General features: G+C 49.9%; 1 protein-coding gene across 1 annotated transcript in view; it reads right to left on the reverse strand.

The window, feature by feature from the left end:
* Nucleotides 1-520: 520 nt before the first annotated feature.
* Nucleotides 521-17,813, reverse strand: part of WDR93 (WD repeat domain 93) — a 48,850-nt gene continuing 31,557 nt past the window's right edge. The window contains exons 9-17 of the mRNA XM_055417812.2: nucleotides 16,785-16,956; nucleotides 15,594-15,664; nucleotides 14,544-14,630; nucleotides 13,170-13,289; nucleotides 12,395-12,608; nucleotides 9,816-9,879; nucleotides 9,279-9,435; nucleotides 8,723-8,924; nucleotides 521-815 (exon numbers count right to left, since the gene is read on the reverse strand). Coding sequence (XP_055273787.2) covers nucleotides 716-815; nucleotides 8,723-8,924; nucleotides 9,279-9,435; nucleotides 9,816-9,879; nucleotides 12,395-12,608; nucleotides 13,170-13,289; nucleotides 14,544-14,630; nucleotides 15,594-15,664; nucleotides 16,785-16,956 — 1,187 coding nt within the window. The 3' untranslated portion in view covers nucleotides 521-715. The remainder of the gene's footprint in view (nucleotides 816-8,722; nucleotides 8,925-9,278; nucleotides 9,436-9,815; nucleotides 9,880-12,394; nucleotides 12,609-13,169; nucleotides 13,290-14,543; nucleotides 14,631-15,593; nucleotides 15,665-16,784; nucleotides 16,957-17,813) is intronic.

Here is a 17,813-nt window from a genome sequence, read left to right on the forward strand (position 1 = left end):
CACCCAATTTTCCTGGGAAGGGCAGTTTCTAGAAAAGAAAAAGGTACTTCTGCACCTCCCTCCTGGGCCTCCAGCCCCCCAGTCTCCTCTAGGGTTCCCAGGCAGCAGACAAGAGGCAGCAGTGGCAAAATTCCTGCCTACCCCCACTTTGCCTCTCACAACTGTGACCTCAGGCAGTCAGTCAACCACTCGGAGCCTCAGCCTCTCCAGAGTGATTCCACAAAGGTTATGAAACAGCAAAGAGAGGGCAAACAAGTGGGCCAGGAGAAAAGGGGGCCACGCAGAGCCTGGTGGACTGGGTGTCTTGCTTATTTGAGCAGAGTGGCTCCTGCTCTCCTTGTGGGCCTATGAGGCGAATGGTTCTCACCAGGCCTGGGACTCTGGCTGACCTCATTGCCTGGGCCCTGCTGGGGGTCTGGACTGAGTGGGAACGAAGAATACACACCACAGCAGCTTTGGAGTCTGGAAACAATATCGCTGTTTATTTAGGTGACATCCAACCCCCTGAGCATTCTGACAAGTGGCTTACAGGTTGAAGCCCCCTCCCCCAATCATGTCTCTCCCCTTGCTGGCTTGCAGAAGTCCCAGACTGCAAGCCAGGCCCCTGAGGCCTACTGAGCTGCAGCCCTTTGTCTTGTCTGTTGACCTCAGAGCGTTCCAGGGCAAAGCCTGCCTGCTGCCAACCTCTCCAGAGCCTAGGGCCTTCAGAGCCCGGTCACTTCTTAAGGTCCTCTTTTTGGAGAAGCAAGGAATACCTCCGAAGCCGGGTCCAGTGCTCTTCCTCTTTCACCTTGTACTTCGCCAGGTTCTGAATACTGTGGGGCAGGCAGTTGATGAGAGGAACCTGCTTTGTACCGCGTCCCCCCATTCCCTATTCCCCCCCAACCCACCCCCCACTCAGGGCTCCTAGGTCCCCAGGGCAGACCCTGACCACCCTGGGCTGATACAAGAAACTCCCCAGATGACACGTCTGCTTCCTGTCTGTGTTCTCAGGACTCAGCCTGGTGCACAGAAGGTACCTGAATCAGCTTAGAAGAAGGAATAATAGGAGTGATGGAAGGTGAATTTATGAACCGAAAGTCTATTTGCAGGACCAGCGTTAAATACATCCGAATGCCACTAGTTACATGTAACATTTCTTGAGCACCTACTAGTGACCAGCACTGGGGGAAGTGTTGGAAAGATCAAAGTGACTAAAACAGCTGCCCTCTCCCCCACCTCAGTTTAGTGAGGTGATCAGTCACTAAGTCATGTCTGACTCTTTGCGACCCCATGGGCTGTAGCCCCCCAGGCTCCTCTGTCCACGGAATTTCCCAGGCAAGAATATTGGAATGGGTTGCCATTTCCTACTCCAGGGGATCTTCCTGACCCAGGGATCAAACTCTTGTCTCTTGCTGTCTCCTGCATTGGCAGGCAGATTCTTTACCACTAGCCCTGGGAAGCCCAGTTTAGTGAGGTGACAAGAGGAAAAGAACATTTGTTACAGGAGGCATTTAAGAGCAATAGAAGAAAACTGTAGGGAAGAGCACTTCCTGCCTGGGGAGTCCTCCCAGAGGATAAGATGTTTGAGTTGAGTCTTTAAAAAAAAAATAAATGCACAGTCAGTGTGGCAGAATCAGAGAAGCCCAGGGTCACCCTTCAGGCTGCATGCAGAGCTGGCCACCAGGAGTAGGCAGGAGAGAGGTGGCGTTCCTTCTGGGGAGGGGGTGCGGGCTGCTGCCAGGTTTCCACCTCGGGTGCCTGAGTGAGCAAACAACGTTTAAAAGCTTAGAGCAAATGGGAAGAGGGACATTTCTGGGTGAAAGACAAGGCGGCTCTGCCAGTGGGACAGCCACATGGAGATGTTTGGTACTCAGTGCATTAAAGCGTTTTTTTTTTTAGTGTAAGTAACCTATGCTTTGCTTTAAAAAAAATCAAAGGATTCAAAAGTGGGTATACAATTAAAAGTAAACCGCCTTCTCACCTCAGACCCTTATTTTCTGTTCCCAAAGAAACTGTAATGAATGGCTCCTTGTAAATCCTTGAAAACTGTTCAGACACACAAGTACAGACATGCAGAGCATCTCTCGTTTTAAACTTAAAAGGAAGAGTGCAACACACTGTCTGCCTTTTTCACTGAAAATGTATCCTGGCAGTTGCATCCTGGCAACACTCGGATCTGCCTCTTTCTCTTTCCCTATTGACGACCCTTGGAGTTTCCAGTCCCGTGTGTGGGGTGTGTGTGGGAGTCGGTGGGCAGGGGGCAGGCAGAGGGTGTGCAGGCCTTGGCCCCTCACAGTTTGTGTGCAAACCCAGCTCCTTCACTTAGAAGCTGGTGACCCTGGACGGGTGACTTGACCTCTGTCAGCCTTAGCTTCCTGGCTGTACCGTGGGGATAAAGTTAAACATAGTGAGAAACAAGATGTGCCTCAAAGTACTTAGCATAGTACGTGGTACACAGCAGGTGCTCAGGAAAGGTTAATTCTTTTCATTTTTAAAAATTGAAGATAGTTGATTTACAATGTTGTGTGAATTACTGCTGAACAGCAAAGTGATTCAGTTACATACCACCCGTCAGCAAAGCCTGAGGGAGGAGGGGGAAACATCCCACTCCACAACTTCTGTTTGGCTAAACAGGCAACCAGAATTACTCCTAACCAAAGACAAATCAGGCAAAATGATTTACAACGTATTAACAAAGAACTCTTTAAAATCAAAAGAAAATGAGGACTTCCTTGGTGGCCCAGTGGCTAAGATTTCCCGCACCAAGTGCAGGGGGCCCGTGTTCGCTTCCTGGTCAGAGAACCAGATCCCACATGCCACAACTAAGACCTGGCATAGCCATATACAAAAATAAATGAAAAAGAACTCAGCCATGAGCAAAAGAGCCAGGTCGGTCTGCAGAAGGAGACAGAGAAACATAGAATAGATATAAAGATGCTCAACCTCCTTAACTTCCAAATTAAAATAGTTACGAACTATCAGTTTTGTCCCTCATTTCTTGGCCAGTCTGGGGAGGGGGTAAGGATGCAGGGTGAATCTGCCCTTTCAGACGTACCTCCCCCGTAACTCTGAAAGCCCACCTCCAATTTATCCCACAGAAATACTAGGAAAAACTCACAGAAATGACTGTGAGAGGATGTTGGCTGGGAAATGGGGCCAGATGACCCCCATGGTGGAGTCTGCAGTGGGCTGGGACGCAGATGGGGGAAGAGGGCTCAGGAGTGGGGTGTTGTCACTGGGAGCCAGGCTCTAGGCAGAGGAGGAAAAGGGGGCTCAGAACTGGGAAGGTGCTGGCTTGTTTCCTAACTCGGGAATGCAGTGGGGACACATGCCTGTGACTAAGACAATGGACGGAAAAGGTCACCAACCCGATGGACTAGAAAGTCTGGGTGCCTGGGGGAGGAGGAGCAGGATGCCGCTTTCTCTGAATCAGGAGGGAGACAGGGTGTGGGGGTGGGGGTGACCTGGGTGAGAGGGCAGCCAAGGTCCTGGGTGCTCTGGGAAGTGGGAGGCAAGTGTATCCACCAACGGCACTGCAGAAGTGTGGGGAGCACGTGGAAACTGGGCAGGTGGCTCTCGTGGCATCAGTGCCCTTCCCTCTGGCTGAGTGCTGGTGCTCAGCAGTGAGGAGGGACCCGGGAGGATGCCTGCCCCGCTGAGGCTAGGTACTGACTGTCCCTGGGGACAGCCCTCTCTGGAGCTCCAGACACCCTCCCTCCACCATCAGGCAAAGAAAGGATTTTCCTTCCCCATGATGGCATAACAAATATGACTGCTGTCTATTGTTTTGAAGCAATGTGTGTGCATCCAACTTCCAAAAAGATGGGCTGTCCATCTGCAAAGCAGGAGAGCAGGCCTCAGGCAAGACCTCTGGATTCCAGTAGCCTTACAGCCTGCACCTGTGGGGTCTATGGGGCTATAAATAGTTTTCCAGAGGTTTGTCCCTCTGTTTCTCGAGAAAAGTGGAACTTCCCTGGTGGTGCAGTTGTTAAGAGTTTGCCTGCCAATGCAGGGTACACGGATTCAATCCCTGGTCTGGGCAGATTCCACATGCCGCAGGGCAGCTAAAGCCCACATGCCACAGCTACTCAAGCCTGTGTGCCCTGGAGCCCTTGCACCGCAGCTGGAGAGAAGCTCCTACTCGCTACAACTAAAGAAAGCCTGAGTATAGCAACGAAGACCTAGCACAGCCAAAGTAAAATAAATATATTAATCAATTAATAATAATAAAAGAAAGGCAAAGGAAGGTTAGGGCGGGCCCAGGATTTCCCTCCTAGGGACAGTGAAGACTGGGCCGTGGGTGTATTCTTCCTCCACCCTCAAGGGAGATGTCATCTGGTGTCCACATGGGATCTATCCAATCCCTCGCCAAGGGGGTGTGTGCCTTGTGGACTGTTGGGTCAGCCCAGAAGCCCACCTTCTGCTTGGCTACAGGGAATAAAGGGGGCACGGAGGGAAGAAAGAGGGGTGAGGGGGTTGTTTCAAGCAGCTTCCTGTGTCCTAAAATTTCTGTCTTGTGATCAAAAGTCTGACCCAGCCAAGATGGCCGACCTGACATCAGGGAGTGGAACCAGATGGGAATGGTGCCCTGGAGGCCCAGGAGGGATGGGAACAGAAGCCGGGCCTGTGGAGGGGGCGGGGGGTGGCGCACTGGGTGCTAACTGGCTTTCTTCCCAAGTCCAAAAGGCATGCTTCAGTTTCACACTGGCTATTTATAAAAGTCCCAAGTGCACGTTTTGCAAAAACACTTTGGACAGACTATCTTAAATTTGAACTTTGAATCTATTGCTGCATAAATCCATTGCATTAAAGTTTCACCTAGTTTTAGGGCCAAGGAAAACTGTTTCAGTCACAAGGAGTAAACAGAGACCAAAAAAATGATTAAAATCCTCGGACATATTTATGTGCAAGAAACAATGAGAGTAAAATGTTAATGACAGAATCTAGGTTGTGGGAATATAAATGCTTACCAACTTTTTTCCAAAACTGAGGTCTAGTTAACATAATAGAGTACTGGAGGGAGGATACACTTTGGAAAAGCCCCAGATGTCAGACCTCAGAGCAAGTAGAACAGGGAAAGTGGAGGTGTTAGTCACTCAGTCATATCCAACTGTTTGCGACCCTATGGATGAAGCCTGTCAGGCTCCTCTGTCCATGGGATTTTTCAGGCAAGGGTACTGGAGTGGGTTTGCCATTCCCTTCTCCAGGGGACCTTCCCGACTCAGGGATCGAACCTGGGTCTCCTGCACTGCAGGCAGATTCTTTACTGTCTGAGCCACCAGGGAACAGGAAATGCCTTGTCTAAATCAGTGTTTCGTAATTTATCTCTGGGACCTCAAGGGAAATGGTTGAATCCTGTGATCAGGCCCAAGTAAATGTCCCTTCAAGCTGAGCTGCCCCAACCACACCATGCAACCCCTCCCGGCTCCTGCTGGGTCCTTGGACCCAGGGAGCACCTCCCTGAGCTTTTCCCTTCCCCAAGCTCCCACTGCTTGTTCAGCCCAGAGCCCTGCACCTGGCCCCCCAGCCCCAACCTGGTCAGCCCTGCTGACTCCGACCCACTTCACGCAGAAGGTTCCCTGGGAGGCAGGTCCTTCCACCCCACCCCACTTCTGCAGTCCCTCCTGGGGAGGGGCTGGGGTGTGGGACCTAGGAGCTAAGATGTGTTGATAAAGGAAGAGACACGGTTGGGAAGGGGAGATAGAGGAACCCCTTCTATACCCGATGGGGGCCAGGATGGGTATCTGGAGACTGGAGGGGGTCAGGGCAGAAGGAGCTGCCTTCTTAAGAGAGGAGACCCAGCCATGGGGGAGTGGGAAGGATATTATAGACACCCTTCCCATGGAAATTTATGTACATAGACATTAAAAACCAGAGCAACAAGGAAGTTTTTCTTAAAATTAAAAAGTCATTACGTTGTATTCTGGAGTGACATAAAGCCAGATGAAAAAAGTGAACATGATCTCAACATAGTAAAAATGCTAATGATAAAGCCTTAAGGAAGTGTACTGCTGCATTAATGGCAGCACTGGGATCTGGGGTGATATTAATTTAAATAATAATAATTAATATAAATTAGAAATTTGTAATAAAAATTAAATGATTTGTTCTCTAAAATAATAATAAATTACTATTTAATTCAATAAAGAAATTAAATGTCCTTTGTTGTCCTGTTTCCCAAATTTCTATAAGTGCACATATATGTACATAAAGCTCAGAAGACTGAGCACTGAAGAACTGATGCTTTCGAACTGTGGTGCTGGAGAAGATTCTGCAGAGACGCTTGGACTGCAAGGAGATCCAACCAGTCCATCCTAAAGGAAACCAGCCCTGAATATTCACTGGAAGGACTGATGCTGAAGCTGAAGCTTCAATACTTTGGCCACATGATGCAAAGAGCTGACTTATTGGAAAAGAATCTGATGCTGGGAAAGACTGAAGACAGGAGGAGAAGAGGACGACAGAGGATGAGATGGGTGGATGGCATCACCGACTCAATGGACATGAGTTTGAGTAAACTCTGGGAGATGGTGAAGGACAGGGAGGCCTGGTGTGCTGCAGTCCATGGGGTGGCAAAGAGTCAGACACGACTGAGCAACTGAACAACAACATAAAACTGAGAAATAATGAGTAACATTTTTTCAGTGGGTGATTACTCTGTTTGGAGAAGGCGATGGCACCCCACTCCAGTACTCTTGCCTGGAAAATCCCATGGACGGAGGAGCCTGGAAGGCTGCAGTCCATGAGGTCGCTGAGGGTCGGACACAACTGAGCGACTTCACTTTCAATTTTCACTTTCATGCATTGGAGAAGGAAATGGCAACCCACTCCAGTGTTCTTGCCTGGAGAATCCCAGGGGTGGGGGAGCCTGGTGGGCTGCCATCTATGGGGTCACACAGAGTTGGACACGACTGAAGTGACTTAGCAGCAGAGCAGTAGCAATTACTCTGTTATGGTAGTAGCTCTACGTGAGAAGCAAACTTCTCAGGCTGAGCAGGGTTAGTTAAGCAGATGTCTGAGTGGTAATGTCCACCTGCACCCAGACTGACGGAGGAAATGGTCAGGGGCTAAGGCATCCTGAGTTGTTCAAGTCCTCGACTGCCAGGCAGGAGGTGAGCTGCCCGGAGCTGGAGCCACTGGTTTCTGGTCCCTTTCCCACTGGGAGGGCAGTCAGTTGGATTTTGGGTGAAGTGGGAAGGCTCACCTTTCCTAGGCTAGTGAAAGGAGGGGTTAGACCGAGAGGACAGAAAGAGGAACATGCTCATTAAACAACTTCTCTGAGCCTCATAATGCGAGAGCACCAGGAAGCTCCACACCATGACCCTCAGCCCAGGAGAACGGCCCCACTACAGTCATGACCTGACCTCATTCTCTCAACATTTTTTTTTTAAAGCCATTGTTTGAAATTTTCCAAAAACATTCATATGTTGGGTAGAAAAGTTGCAAATAGGAAAAATACAAAGAAAAAACATCACACATGCTTCATTATCCAATATAATGTGATGAACTAGAAGAGACCCCAGCTGGACTTCCCCGGTGATCCAGTGGTTAAGACTCTGCCTGCTAATGCAGGGGACACAGATTTGATCCCTGGTCTGGGGAGATTCCACATGCCTCAGAGCAACTGAGCCCACGGGCCTCAACTACTGAGCGCTCACTCTAGAGCCTGGGACTGCAACTACTGAAGGCCGTGCGCTTAGAGCCCCTGCTCCACCATGAGAGAAGCCACTCAATAAGAGGCCCTCGCAGTGCAACTAGAGAAAGTCCCGTGTGCAGCAGTGAAGACCCAGTGCAGCCAAAAATAAATAAGTAAATAAATGAAATTAAAAAAAAAAGAGAGCCCTGCTTTCTCAGAAGGGACCGAGTACCATTAATGATGCTTTTATAGCAGGAAGGGGGAGAAGGCAATGGCAACCCCTCCAGTACTCTTGCCTGGAAAATCCCATGGATGGAGGAGCCTGGTGGGCTGCGGTCCATGGGGTCACGGAGAGTCGGACACAACTGAGTGACTTCACTTTCACTTTTCACTTTCCTGCATTGGAGAAGGAAATTGCAACCCACTCCAGTGTTCTTGCCTGGAGAATCCCAGGGACGGGGGAGCCTGGTGGGCTGCTGTCTGTGGGGTCGCACAGAGTCAGACACGACTGAAGCGACTTAGCAGCAGCAGCAGCAGGAAGGAACACAAGCAGAGTCCCCTTGGGGCTGGGGGTTACAGACAGGGAAAGAGGAGAGTGTATCACATAATTGTTTATATGGATGATGGAGAAAGGAAAGGAGGCTCAGACAAGGGGCTGGCAAACATTTTCTCTAAAGGCCAGCTAGGAAATGACTTAGGCTTTGTGGGTCATAGCAACTCTGCTGCAGCTGCTCAGCAGCTCTGTAACTCTTACATAAGCAGATGAGACATAAAGCAGTGGGCATGGTGTCCTCCAGTGAAACTAGTCACAAAAACAGGCAGTGGACCAAATTTGGCTGTAGTTTGCCAACCCCTGTGTTAGATGACCGTGTCTGATAATACAAATATACTTAAAAAAAAGAACTGAAAAAGCAACGAGAAAAAGACAGCCTTAACAGGAAGAAAACACCAACTTGCAGCCTTTCTTTTCTACCAGTCTGAATTCATTATTCCTTTTCTTCCAACCTAAATGGGATTTAAATGCTGAAAAGGATCTTATGATCAAGCAAACCACTTATTCCATGGTCCAGAGACCACCCCAGGTGCAGAGACCCAGAACTTTACCTCTTTTGGAAGAATTTCTCGCATCTCTCCTCCAGGGGCAGTGCCTGGACAAATGTTGGGTGGTTCAATATGCTAGCTTGAGGAATGGTGCAGTTTCTTGAGAAGTTTTCTAGGAGTGGGTAGTCCTCAAAATTAAAATAGAAAATAGAATTTGGGATGTCTTCAGCTTTGCTGGCAGATCCAATCTCATCCGGGTGGTCTCCTGGATGGAACAGGAACACAGTGCTGTTTCAGTGATTACCTTGTCCGTGTGCCGTGTGGTCAGGGTGGGCGCCAGGGGGCTGCTCTCTGCCTACAAAGCCTGGATCACTGGGCTTGGGCTAAGAGGGGCTCACTTGATCTGGAGGAGCAGGTGTCCAGACGGGAGACTTGTCCAGCATTTTATCTAAGCGCCAGTGAGGACTGAGCAGTGGTGTCCTGGCCTGTGGGGGCCGGGATGAGGAGTGGGGAGGAGACTGGATTGGGTCACCCTGTGCTTTATGCAAGGACTGAGAGAGTTGGAGGTGGTCACCAGGCCACAGGTCTGGGCGGTAGCCCTCGCGGTCCCCCTCTTTACCTCGGAGCAGGAAACATGGGTGGTGTAAAGACACGACAAACACTGGCTTCCAGGGGGCCGCCAGAGAGTAGGATCTGGGGAGAGCAAAGGAGCAGACAATCTGCGACTTGGCCACATCCATGAGGAACACAGAGCCATCTCTGGAAAAGGTCAGCACCTGGGGAGCAAAGAGATGGTGAGTGGGGACTTCTCATCCCAGTATGAAATAAGAAAAGCAGCTAGAAATAAAAAACAAACGGAGCATTGATTCACCCTTGGGCACCCAGCCTCTGGATCCAGGTGGAGCCGTTCGGGGGGCAGCAGGAAAGTGTGTGTCTGCTCCTGTGGAGCTGCCGGCAGCAGTGGTAAAGAACCCGCCTGCCGGGGCTCACCTGTCTTCCCCACTGAACTGTGAGCTCCACGAGGGCACGTGCTTTCTCCTCCCAATCTGTGTCCAAAGCTGGTCTAGTGCCCAGCACTCAACAGGCCTTTGGCAGAGATTTTTTGGAAGGAATAATAAACACATTGACTAAAGAATGAGGGGCCGGAGGAACCTACCATGCCAGGTAAGGCTTGCACCGGGGCCACAGCACAGATGGCTTCATCCAGGTACTTCACTGGCCTGTAGCAAACAGACACATGGACATCCAGAGGGAGAAGCTTTCAGGTTTTGCCATCCTCTCCTAGGCATATACCTATATCCAATACAGACAAGTTCTTCTCTAGAAGCATCAGGAGGTATGTCAGAGATGTTCACAGTAGCAAAAACTGGGAACCCTCTAAATATCCATTGGTAGGAGAGTGCTTAAGTAATTGTGTTACATTATATGATGGGATACTATATAGCAATGAAAATAAAAGAGCTGGAGCTGCAGGCAACATATACCATTCTCCTGAACAATACTGCAAAGCAAGTCACAGAATAAATGGCATTGGAAAGCAGATTGGAGAAAACACAGAATATGATCCCATTAGCAAGTTCCCTAAAATACGCACAGCTGGACTGTATATGGCTTGGGGATGCAGCCATATGAATGTGGTTAATTCTTGAAGGAAAACAAAGAAATGATGAATTTAGGAAAACAGTGTGGTTGATTCAAAAAAAAATTAGACATAATATTTAGCAGTAACTCCCATTTAAAAAAAGGTGGAGTCTATTATACAGAGTGAAGCAAGTCAGAAAGAGAAAAACAAATACTGTATATTGATGCGTATATATGGAATTAAAAAGATGGTCTGGTGAGCCTATTCACAGGGCAGCAATGGAGACACAGACAAAGGGAACAGACTTGTGGCCACAGGGTGGGGAAGGGAAGGGCGGGATGAATGGAGAGATTTGCATGGACACATATGCACTGCTGCTGCTGCTGCTAAGTCACTTCAGGCGTGTCCGACTCTGTGTGACCCCACAGACGGAAGCCCACCAGGCTCCCCTGTCCCTGGGATTCTCCAGGCAAGAACACTGGAGTGGGTTGCCATTTCCTTCTCCAATGTGTGAAAGTGAAGTTGCTCAGTTGTGTCCGACCCTTAGCGACCCCACGGACTGCAGCCCACCAGGCTCCTCCGTCCATGGGATTTTCCAGGCAAGAGTACTGGAGTGGCTTGCCATTGCCTTCTCTGACATATGCACTAACATATGTAAAATAGATAGCCACTGGGAATTTGCTGTATGACTCAGGGAACGCAAACCAAGGCTCTGGGACAACCTAGAGGGGTGGGATGGAATGGGAGGTGGGAGGGAGGCTCAAGAGGGAGGGGACATATGTATACTTATGACTGATCCACGTTGACATATGGCAGAAAACAACACAATACTGTAATTATCCTTCGATTAAAAATAAATAAATCAAGGGGGAAAATGTGGAGTCTGCTTTTCTACTGCTTAAATGTGGGCATGGCCAGATGCCATGCTGTGTCCGGTGTACCACAAACAGTGCACAAGGCTTGGAAAGCATCAGTGAGCCTCAATGGCGGCTGGGAGGCCTGAGGTTTACCAAGGAGCCTGAGACAGCCTGCAGGAGAGGCTGCAAGGAGGAGTGCCTCGGCCACCAGCTGCCAGCTGCCTGTATGTGAGTAAGGCCCACTAGTTGGCCCCTTGCCCATGGGCATCTGTGAGAGTCAAGGCAAGCCCAGAGGAGGGACTGTCCAACTGAGCCCAGCCCCAAGTGCTGACCTACAGCATCAGAGGCTAAATGGTGACTGTTCCCTTAAGTCGCTAAATTGTGGAGTGGTTTGTTATATGCAGCAACAGATAATTAAAATCAACCCTGAATATTCATTGGAAGGACTGATGCTGAGGCTGAAGCTCCAACACTTTGGCCACCTAATGTGAAGAGCCGACTCATTGGAAAAGACCCTGATGCTGGGAAAGATGGAGGGCAGGAGGAAAAGGGGATGACAGAGGGTGAGATGGTTGGATGGCATCATCAACTCAATGGACATGACTTTGAGCAAACTCTGAGAGACGGTGAAGGACAGAAGCCTGGCACACTGCAGTCCACGAGGTTGCAGAGAGTTAGACACGATTTAGTGACCAAACAACGACAACCACTTTTGAGGTGGAAGAGAGAAGGATGTGATCCAGGAGAGGCACACAGAGATCCAGAGAGCCTTAACTGAATTGGAGATGATCTATTTCTTAAGCTTGGTGATGGGGCCAGTGGGGTTCCCACCCCCACCCCGTATGTATGCTAAATACACACCCTCACACATACTATACAGGTTATTTGCACGCATAAAATATTTCACAATTTAAAAGAGGAAGGCCTTTGAAGAAACTGACTACAGACAATATTTTGGCAAAAACGACCCTCTTCTTGGTCATGTGGGATAGGAAAGATGTCATTTGTGCCAACACACAATTTATATACATAGAACTCATATATATATCTCCACATGTATAGGGTTGGCCAAAAAGTTCATTTGGGTTTTTCCATAAAATGTTACAGAAAATAAACCCAAACGAACTTTTCAGCCAACCCAGTAAAAGACTTTAGTGATTCTGAGAAGCTCATTGAGACAGTGATGATCAGAGGGACAGCGAACTCTAGTCTGAGAGATTGTTTCAGTTTTTTACTATTAAACAGGGCACTATGTCTGGCAGATCATGTACCCCGCACTTCCCCCAGACCACCCACCTCTCCACCAACAGGCTGATGGTGGAGTTGTGGATCCCCGAGGCTGTCACCAGATGGAGAGACGCGTCCGTACACAGCACCACGCATTTCATGTGGCATTTCACTGAGCCCTCCGGATACACATTCTGTCCTTTGTGGACTAGGAAGTATTTCAGGAAGTGGATGCTTTGGCAGAAGCACTTTTCAGGAAGAGCAACAACTCCAAGAGTGAGCCCTGGAGGGAGGGAGGGCATGAGCAGGTCAGGCAAGGGGCGAGGGAGGCAGCCCTGGGCGCCAGGTCTGTGGCCAGCGAGTGTGTGAGGAGCAGGAGGCAAAGCCAAGCACGGAGGGGCTTCCCTAGTGGTCCAGTGGCTAAGAACCCACCTTCCAGGGCAGGGGATGATCCCTGGTTGGGGAACTAAGATCCCACAGCCCGCGGGGCAACTAAGCGCGCACCACAACTAGGGAAGCCTGTGTGCTGCAGTAAAGATCCAGCGGAACCAGAAGAAAAACCGAACAAAACCCAGGCAGCGAGCATCCTTCAGAGTGAAGGCAGCCTGCCCACTAGGCTGTGTTTCAACTAACATTTCCTACAGAAAGGGATTCATAGCCAACGCCCACGGGGAGAAAGGAGCCCCCTTCAGGAGGACCCCTTCTAAGTATGTGGGGGAACCAAACCCGAGGAAGAGGACAAGCCAGCACTGGAGAGGAAGGGAGGAAGTGTTAACCCGGGCAGGTCAGGGTGTGCAACGGAGGCGCAGCGGTGCGGGGCAGCGCGGGGCGGCGCGGAGCTTACCTTGCGCCAGGTCCCAGAGCGAGAGCACGCCGTCCTCGCAGGCCAGCACCAGGTAGGACGAGCAGGGACTGAGCTGAGACTCCACGATGGGCGCGGCGCACGGCCACACGCCCTCGGGGTCTAGAGGGGAGGACGCCACTCACCAGGCCGCCCCCGGACCGCGTCCCCACCCATCACCGCCACCTGGACGACCTGAGACCCAGACTGCTCTGCCTGTCTGGACTCACCATCTCTCTCCTCTCTGTGCCATGCTGTCTCCTGCCTCAGGATAATATAACAAGTTATATGATTATTATACTACAGTTAACAGGGATTGGAGCTTCCCTGGTGGGTCAGCGGTAACGAATCCGCCTGCCAAGCAGGAGACATGGGTTTGATCCCTGGATTGGAAAGATTCCCTGGAGAAGGAAATGGCAATCCACCTCCGTATTCTGCAGAATCCCATGGACAGAGGAGCCTGGAGGGCTGCAGTCCATAGGATCGCAAGAGAGTCCCACAGGACAGAGCGACTGAGCATAAGTAGGAACACTGAATGAGTACTTGCTAGATGGTAAGCACCGGACTGGGCACTTCATGGGCTTCATTTCATTTAATTCTCACAGGGATCCTATGAGGTGGGTCCTATTAGAACCCACATTTTACAGATGAGCAGAATGAGGCAGAGAAGCAAGTGACTTGCCCAAAGTCACAAGAGCCAGTGAGTACAGAAGTGGAGATTAGAAGCCAGGTTTCCTGGGAGAGGGATGGAAGGAAAGAAATTCTTCCTTTGTGAGTTTTTAAACATTACTTCTGAGTATAACTCTGAAGGACAGCATAGTGTTAGCTCAAGGAATTCACACAAAGTGAATTTGCTCATGGAACTGCCTCCCTGAGTTTGTCAAAAACAAACTACCACCACTCATATTTCTTAAGTGCCTTTTGACTTCAAAAGAGCCTTCACGTAGAGCAACTGGATTTTGCTATTCACAACTAATGCGTGCAGTACATAAGGATGGTGTAACTGAGTGGTCTTCTGCTTTGGAGGAGAAAACAGGGGATTGGAGCATCAAGTGACTGGCCTGAAACCACATAGATTGCAGACATGTGCTGGAACCAAGCCCCCCCACCCCCCGCCTTTTTTTTACCTTCACTGCCTAAGGAGCCCTGTAAACCAGACGGGGCTCTGTCCCCACGGACATCATCTTTAAGGAACATGACAGTTCAGAGACACAGCCTTGGGGTCACACCACAGCTAGCAAGCCACCCACTCTGTTTGCACAGCTCTGGTCCCCTAAAAGCCACGCGAATGTCAGTCACGTGCTCTTGGCTAAGCTGAAGAAGGACATGATCTGAGAGCCCTGAGCTTAGGTGACTCCCATCCCAGCAGTAAAGTACCAACTTTATCCTTCAGCGTCCGGTTAAGTGAATAGAAGAAGAAGTTGTGATGATCGGTCCAGTGTACACCAAGGACACAGGCTAGCCCTGGGAAAGCAGAGAGGAAAGGGGCGTCATGGAAGGAGTCTGGGTGGACGGGTTTGCCCAGGAGGAGGTCAGTTTGAAATGGTCTGTGCCAATGGGCAGCACCCAACTGAGGGGTGAGCTACCAGCTGAGGGGCTGGGCACCCCCAGGAGGACTTCTCCTGGGGCCAACTCATCTTCCTGTGCAGGGAGGATGGTCACTACTACCCCTCGGCTGCTTTCACATCTTCTAGATAAATTCCAGTCCACTAGGCTGTCAGTGTTTTAACTAACATTTTCAACAGAAAGGAATTCATATCCAGAGAGTTGGACCATAAAAAAGGCTGAGTGCCAAAGAACGGATGCTTTTGGATTGTGGTGCTGGAGAAGACTCCTGAGAGTCCCTTGGACTGCAAGGAGATCAAACCAGTCAATCCTAAAGGAAATCAACCCTGAATATTCATTGGAAGGACTGATGCTGAGGCTGAAGCTCCAATACTTTGGCCACCTGATGCGAAGAACCAATCACTGGAAAAGATCCTGATGCTGGGAAAGATTGAGGGCAGGAGAAGGGGGTGACAGAGGATGAGATAGTTGGATGGCATCATTGACTTAATGGACGTGAGTTTGAGCAAACTCCGGGAGATGGTGAAGGACAGGGAAGCCTGGCATGCTGCAGGTCACAGGGTTGCAAAGATGTGGACGTGACTTAAGAGACTGAACAACAACAAAAATCCAGAAGCAGCCTGGCGGGACGTGTGCACACCGTCCTCTGTGGCAGCTCACACCTGAAGATGGCGTCAGTGTCCATCATCAAGGAATCTGGGCTCAGGGGTCACAGGTGCAACTAGAAACCGTTAAGCTGCAGCTGGCAACCCACTTTCCACCTCATTCCCTCCCAGCAGGCAGGGTGTGCTGAGCAGAGCTTCTCTAGGAGGGCTTGCTGGGCATTCCCTGGGGATGACCGCCTGCTTCCCCTTCCTTTACCTGGGGGTCTCTTGACTCCCGCTGGCATTGGGATTATGCGACTGGGAAGGAGGAAGTAGAACGTAGCCATACTGGGAAAGAAAGAGACACTGGTCAGAGCCGTGGCGGACTCCTTGGCAAAGAGAAGTGCTGGCAGCGTCTTGGTATTAAGACCAGGAATGAGTAGTTCAGAAGGACCTTCCAGGGCGTTCAGGGCCATGAAGCAAATTATAGTCTATGTGCTGGTGGGTGTGGGCCCTTGGAGTTTGGTGAGGGTCAGACAGGCAGAGTGGTGGGAGTTATGCTTAGGCCAGGAAGAGCATCCAGTATGGGCAGAGCCATTCCTCTCCTGGGGGAAGACCCCTTCATGATCAGACTTGGGTGAAGTACATAAATGCTCCTATCCTGGGTGTACTAAGTTGGTACTGTTTTTTTTTTAGTTTCTGTTAGGGCCTAGCTAGCCCTGGGACTTTGTGTGAAGTGAGAAAATTCAGGTCCACATGATGGCAAGATGAGAGGTTTCACTTCCCATGTGAAGCAAGAACATTTCTGAGATCTGCAATAGTTGTGAGGAGAGCTGGCTGCTGAACCTGCTCTACCAGATACTTCAAGGACTCAGGCTCAGGTTTTACAATCACTGAGGCCTACCTGCTCACTGAGATTAGAAAGTAGCATGTTTTAACAATTACACATTAATGTATTACATTTAGAAAGACTGGATAGAAGTGGAGGAAAATGTTATTAGTGGTCAATTTTCTTTTCCTCTCCAAGATCATCTGTGTTGTCTAGATAATCAGGAAAATATATTTTTTTTAAGGAGATGCTATCATACAAAAAAGTTCCCTGGTGGTCTAGTGGTTAGATTTGGCACTTTCACTGCCATGATCTGGGTTCAACCCCTGGTTAGGGTACTGCATGCCCCCCCCCCGCCAAAAAATTTCTAAAACTCTACTTTGTATCTCCATAAATGCCTATTCCTTCTTTTAAATCTATGTTATCATCCTTTGTTCTAATTATATTTAAACAACCTCCATCCAACTTTTCAAAAGATTTTGCTGAAGTTCTCAGAGAAGTCCCCCAAACTATCAAGAGCTTTGAGACTCTGAATTAATTCAGGCCCTTGGGTTGATTTCTGCATGTGCTCATGGAGGAGAAGCTCCCAGGGAGGGGTCGTTCTGGCCTCACCCCCGCACCCCCCACCTCCTGGCTCACCTGATCGGCTCAGGCTCCCATTCCCCATCCAGGTACTTCTTGTAGGTGGCTTTTAAGATTGCCTCCCGCTTCTCCCACTGGCTTGCCTTGATGTAGTGATTCTGTCCAGAGCCCAGCCCGCGGCAGCCCGCTATCTTTGCAAAGGCTTCCAGGGGGCTCTTAAATGTGGTACCTAGGTTGAAAATATTCCAGCATTGGTTAAACCATCTGATGTCCTCCTTCCGGGTTTCTCCCTCCTCCTCTATGCTTCCCAGTTTCCTGCAGAACCCCTCATCCTCAGAAGTCTGTTCCTGCTCTGCCCAGGTGTTCAGCCTTCTCCCCGGCCCCCCTCCTACTCCACCAGCTCACGGAGCACAGGCGAAGGGCAGCTGCTCTCCCTCCTCCCACTCCTCCACCTCTATCCTGCTGTCGTTTCCTCCTTCCAGACTACAGACTCTCCAGAGGCCAGGGAAATGGTCACAGTGTCACTAGAGACCGTAGATCACCATTGCTGTCTCTCCAGCACAGCAAGGCCCCAAACCTTCCAGTCACTCGCACTATTCAGCCGTGGCTGAGGACCCTCAATACACAGTCCCAGCCTCCTCCTTTGCTTAAACTGATCCAATTGCCTTCCTTTAAAAATTCTCCTTTCTCTGCCAATCATTTTTATCATTCTCGTTCCCAATAACCTTTCATTTCCTTCTTTCTCATCTGCTCATAAATCTACAGTGGGGACTTCCCAGGTGGCTCAAGTGGTAAAGAATCCACCTGCCAATGCAGGAGCCACAGGTTTGATCCCTGGGTTGGGAAAATCCCCTGGAGGAGGAAATGACAGCCCACTCTAGTATTCTTTCCTGGGAAATCTCCTGGACAGAGGAGCCTGGTGGGCTACAGTCCATGGGGTCACAAAGAGTCAGACATGACTGAGCGACTGAGCACGCACACCCACAGTAAACCTAGGCGATCTATTTTCCGGGCATGAACCCTAATTTTCAGAACTCTTTTACTCTTTGGAAGGTGCCCAGGAGGTCCCACGGGGCCCCAAGTCCC

The sequence above is a fragment of the Moschus berezovskii genome, chromosome 21 (assembly GCF_049115385.1).
Source record: "Moschus berezovskii isolate FMDL1 chromosome 21, NW_MosBer_1.0, whole genome shotgun sequence".
Lineage (NCBI taxonomy): Eukaryota > Metazoa > Chordata > Mammalia > Artiodactyla > Moschidae > Moschus > Moschus berezovskii.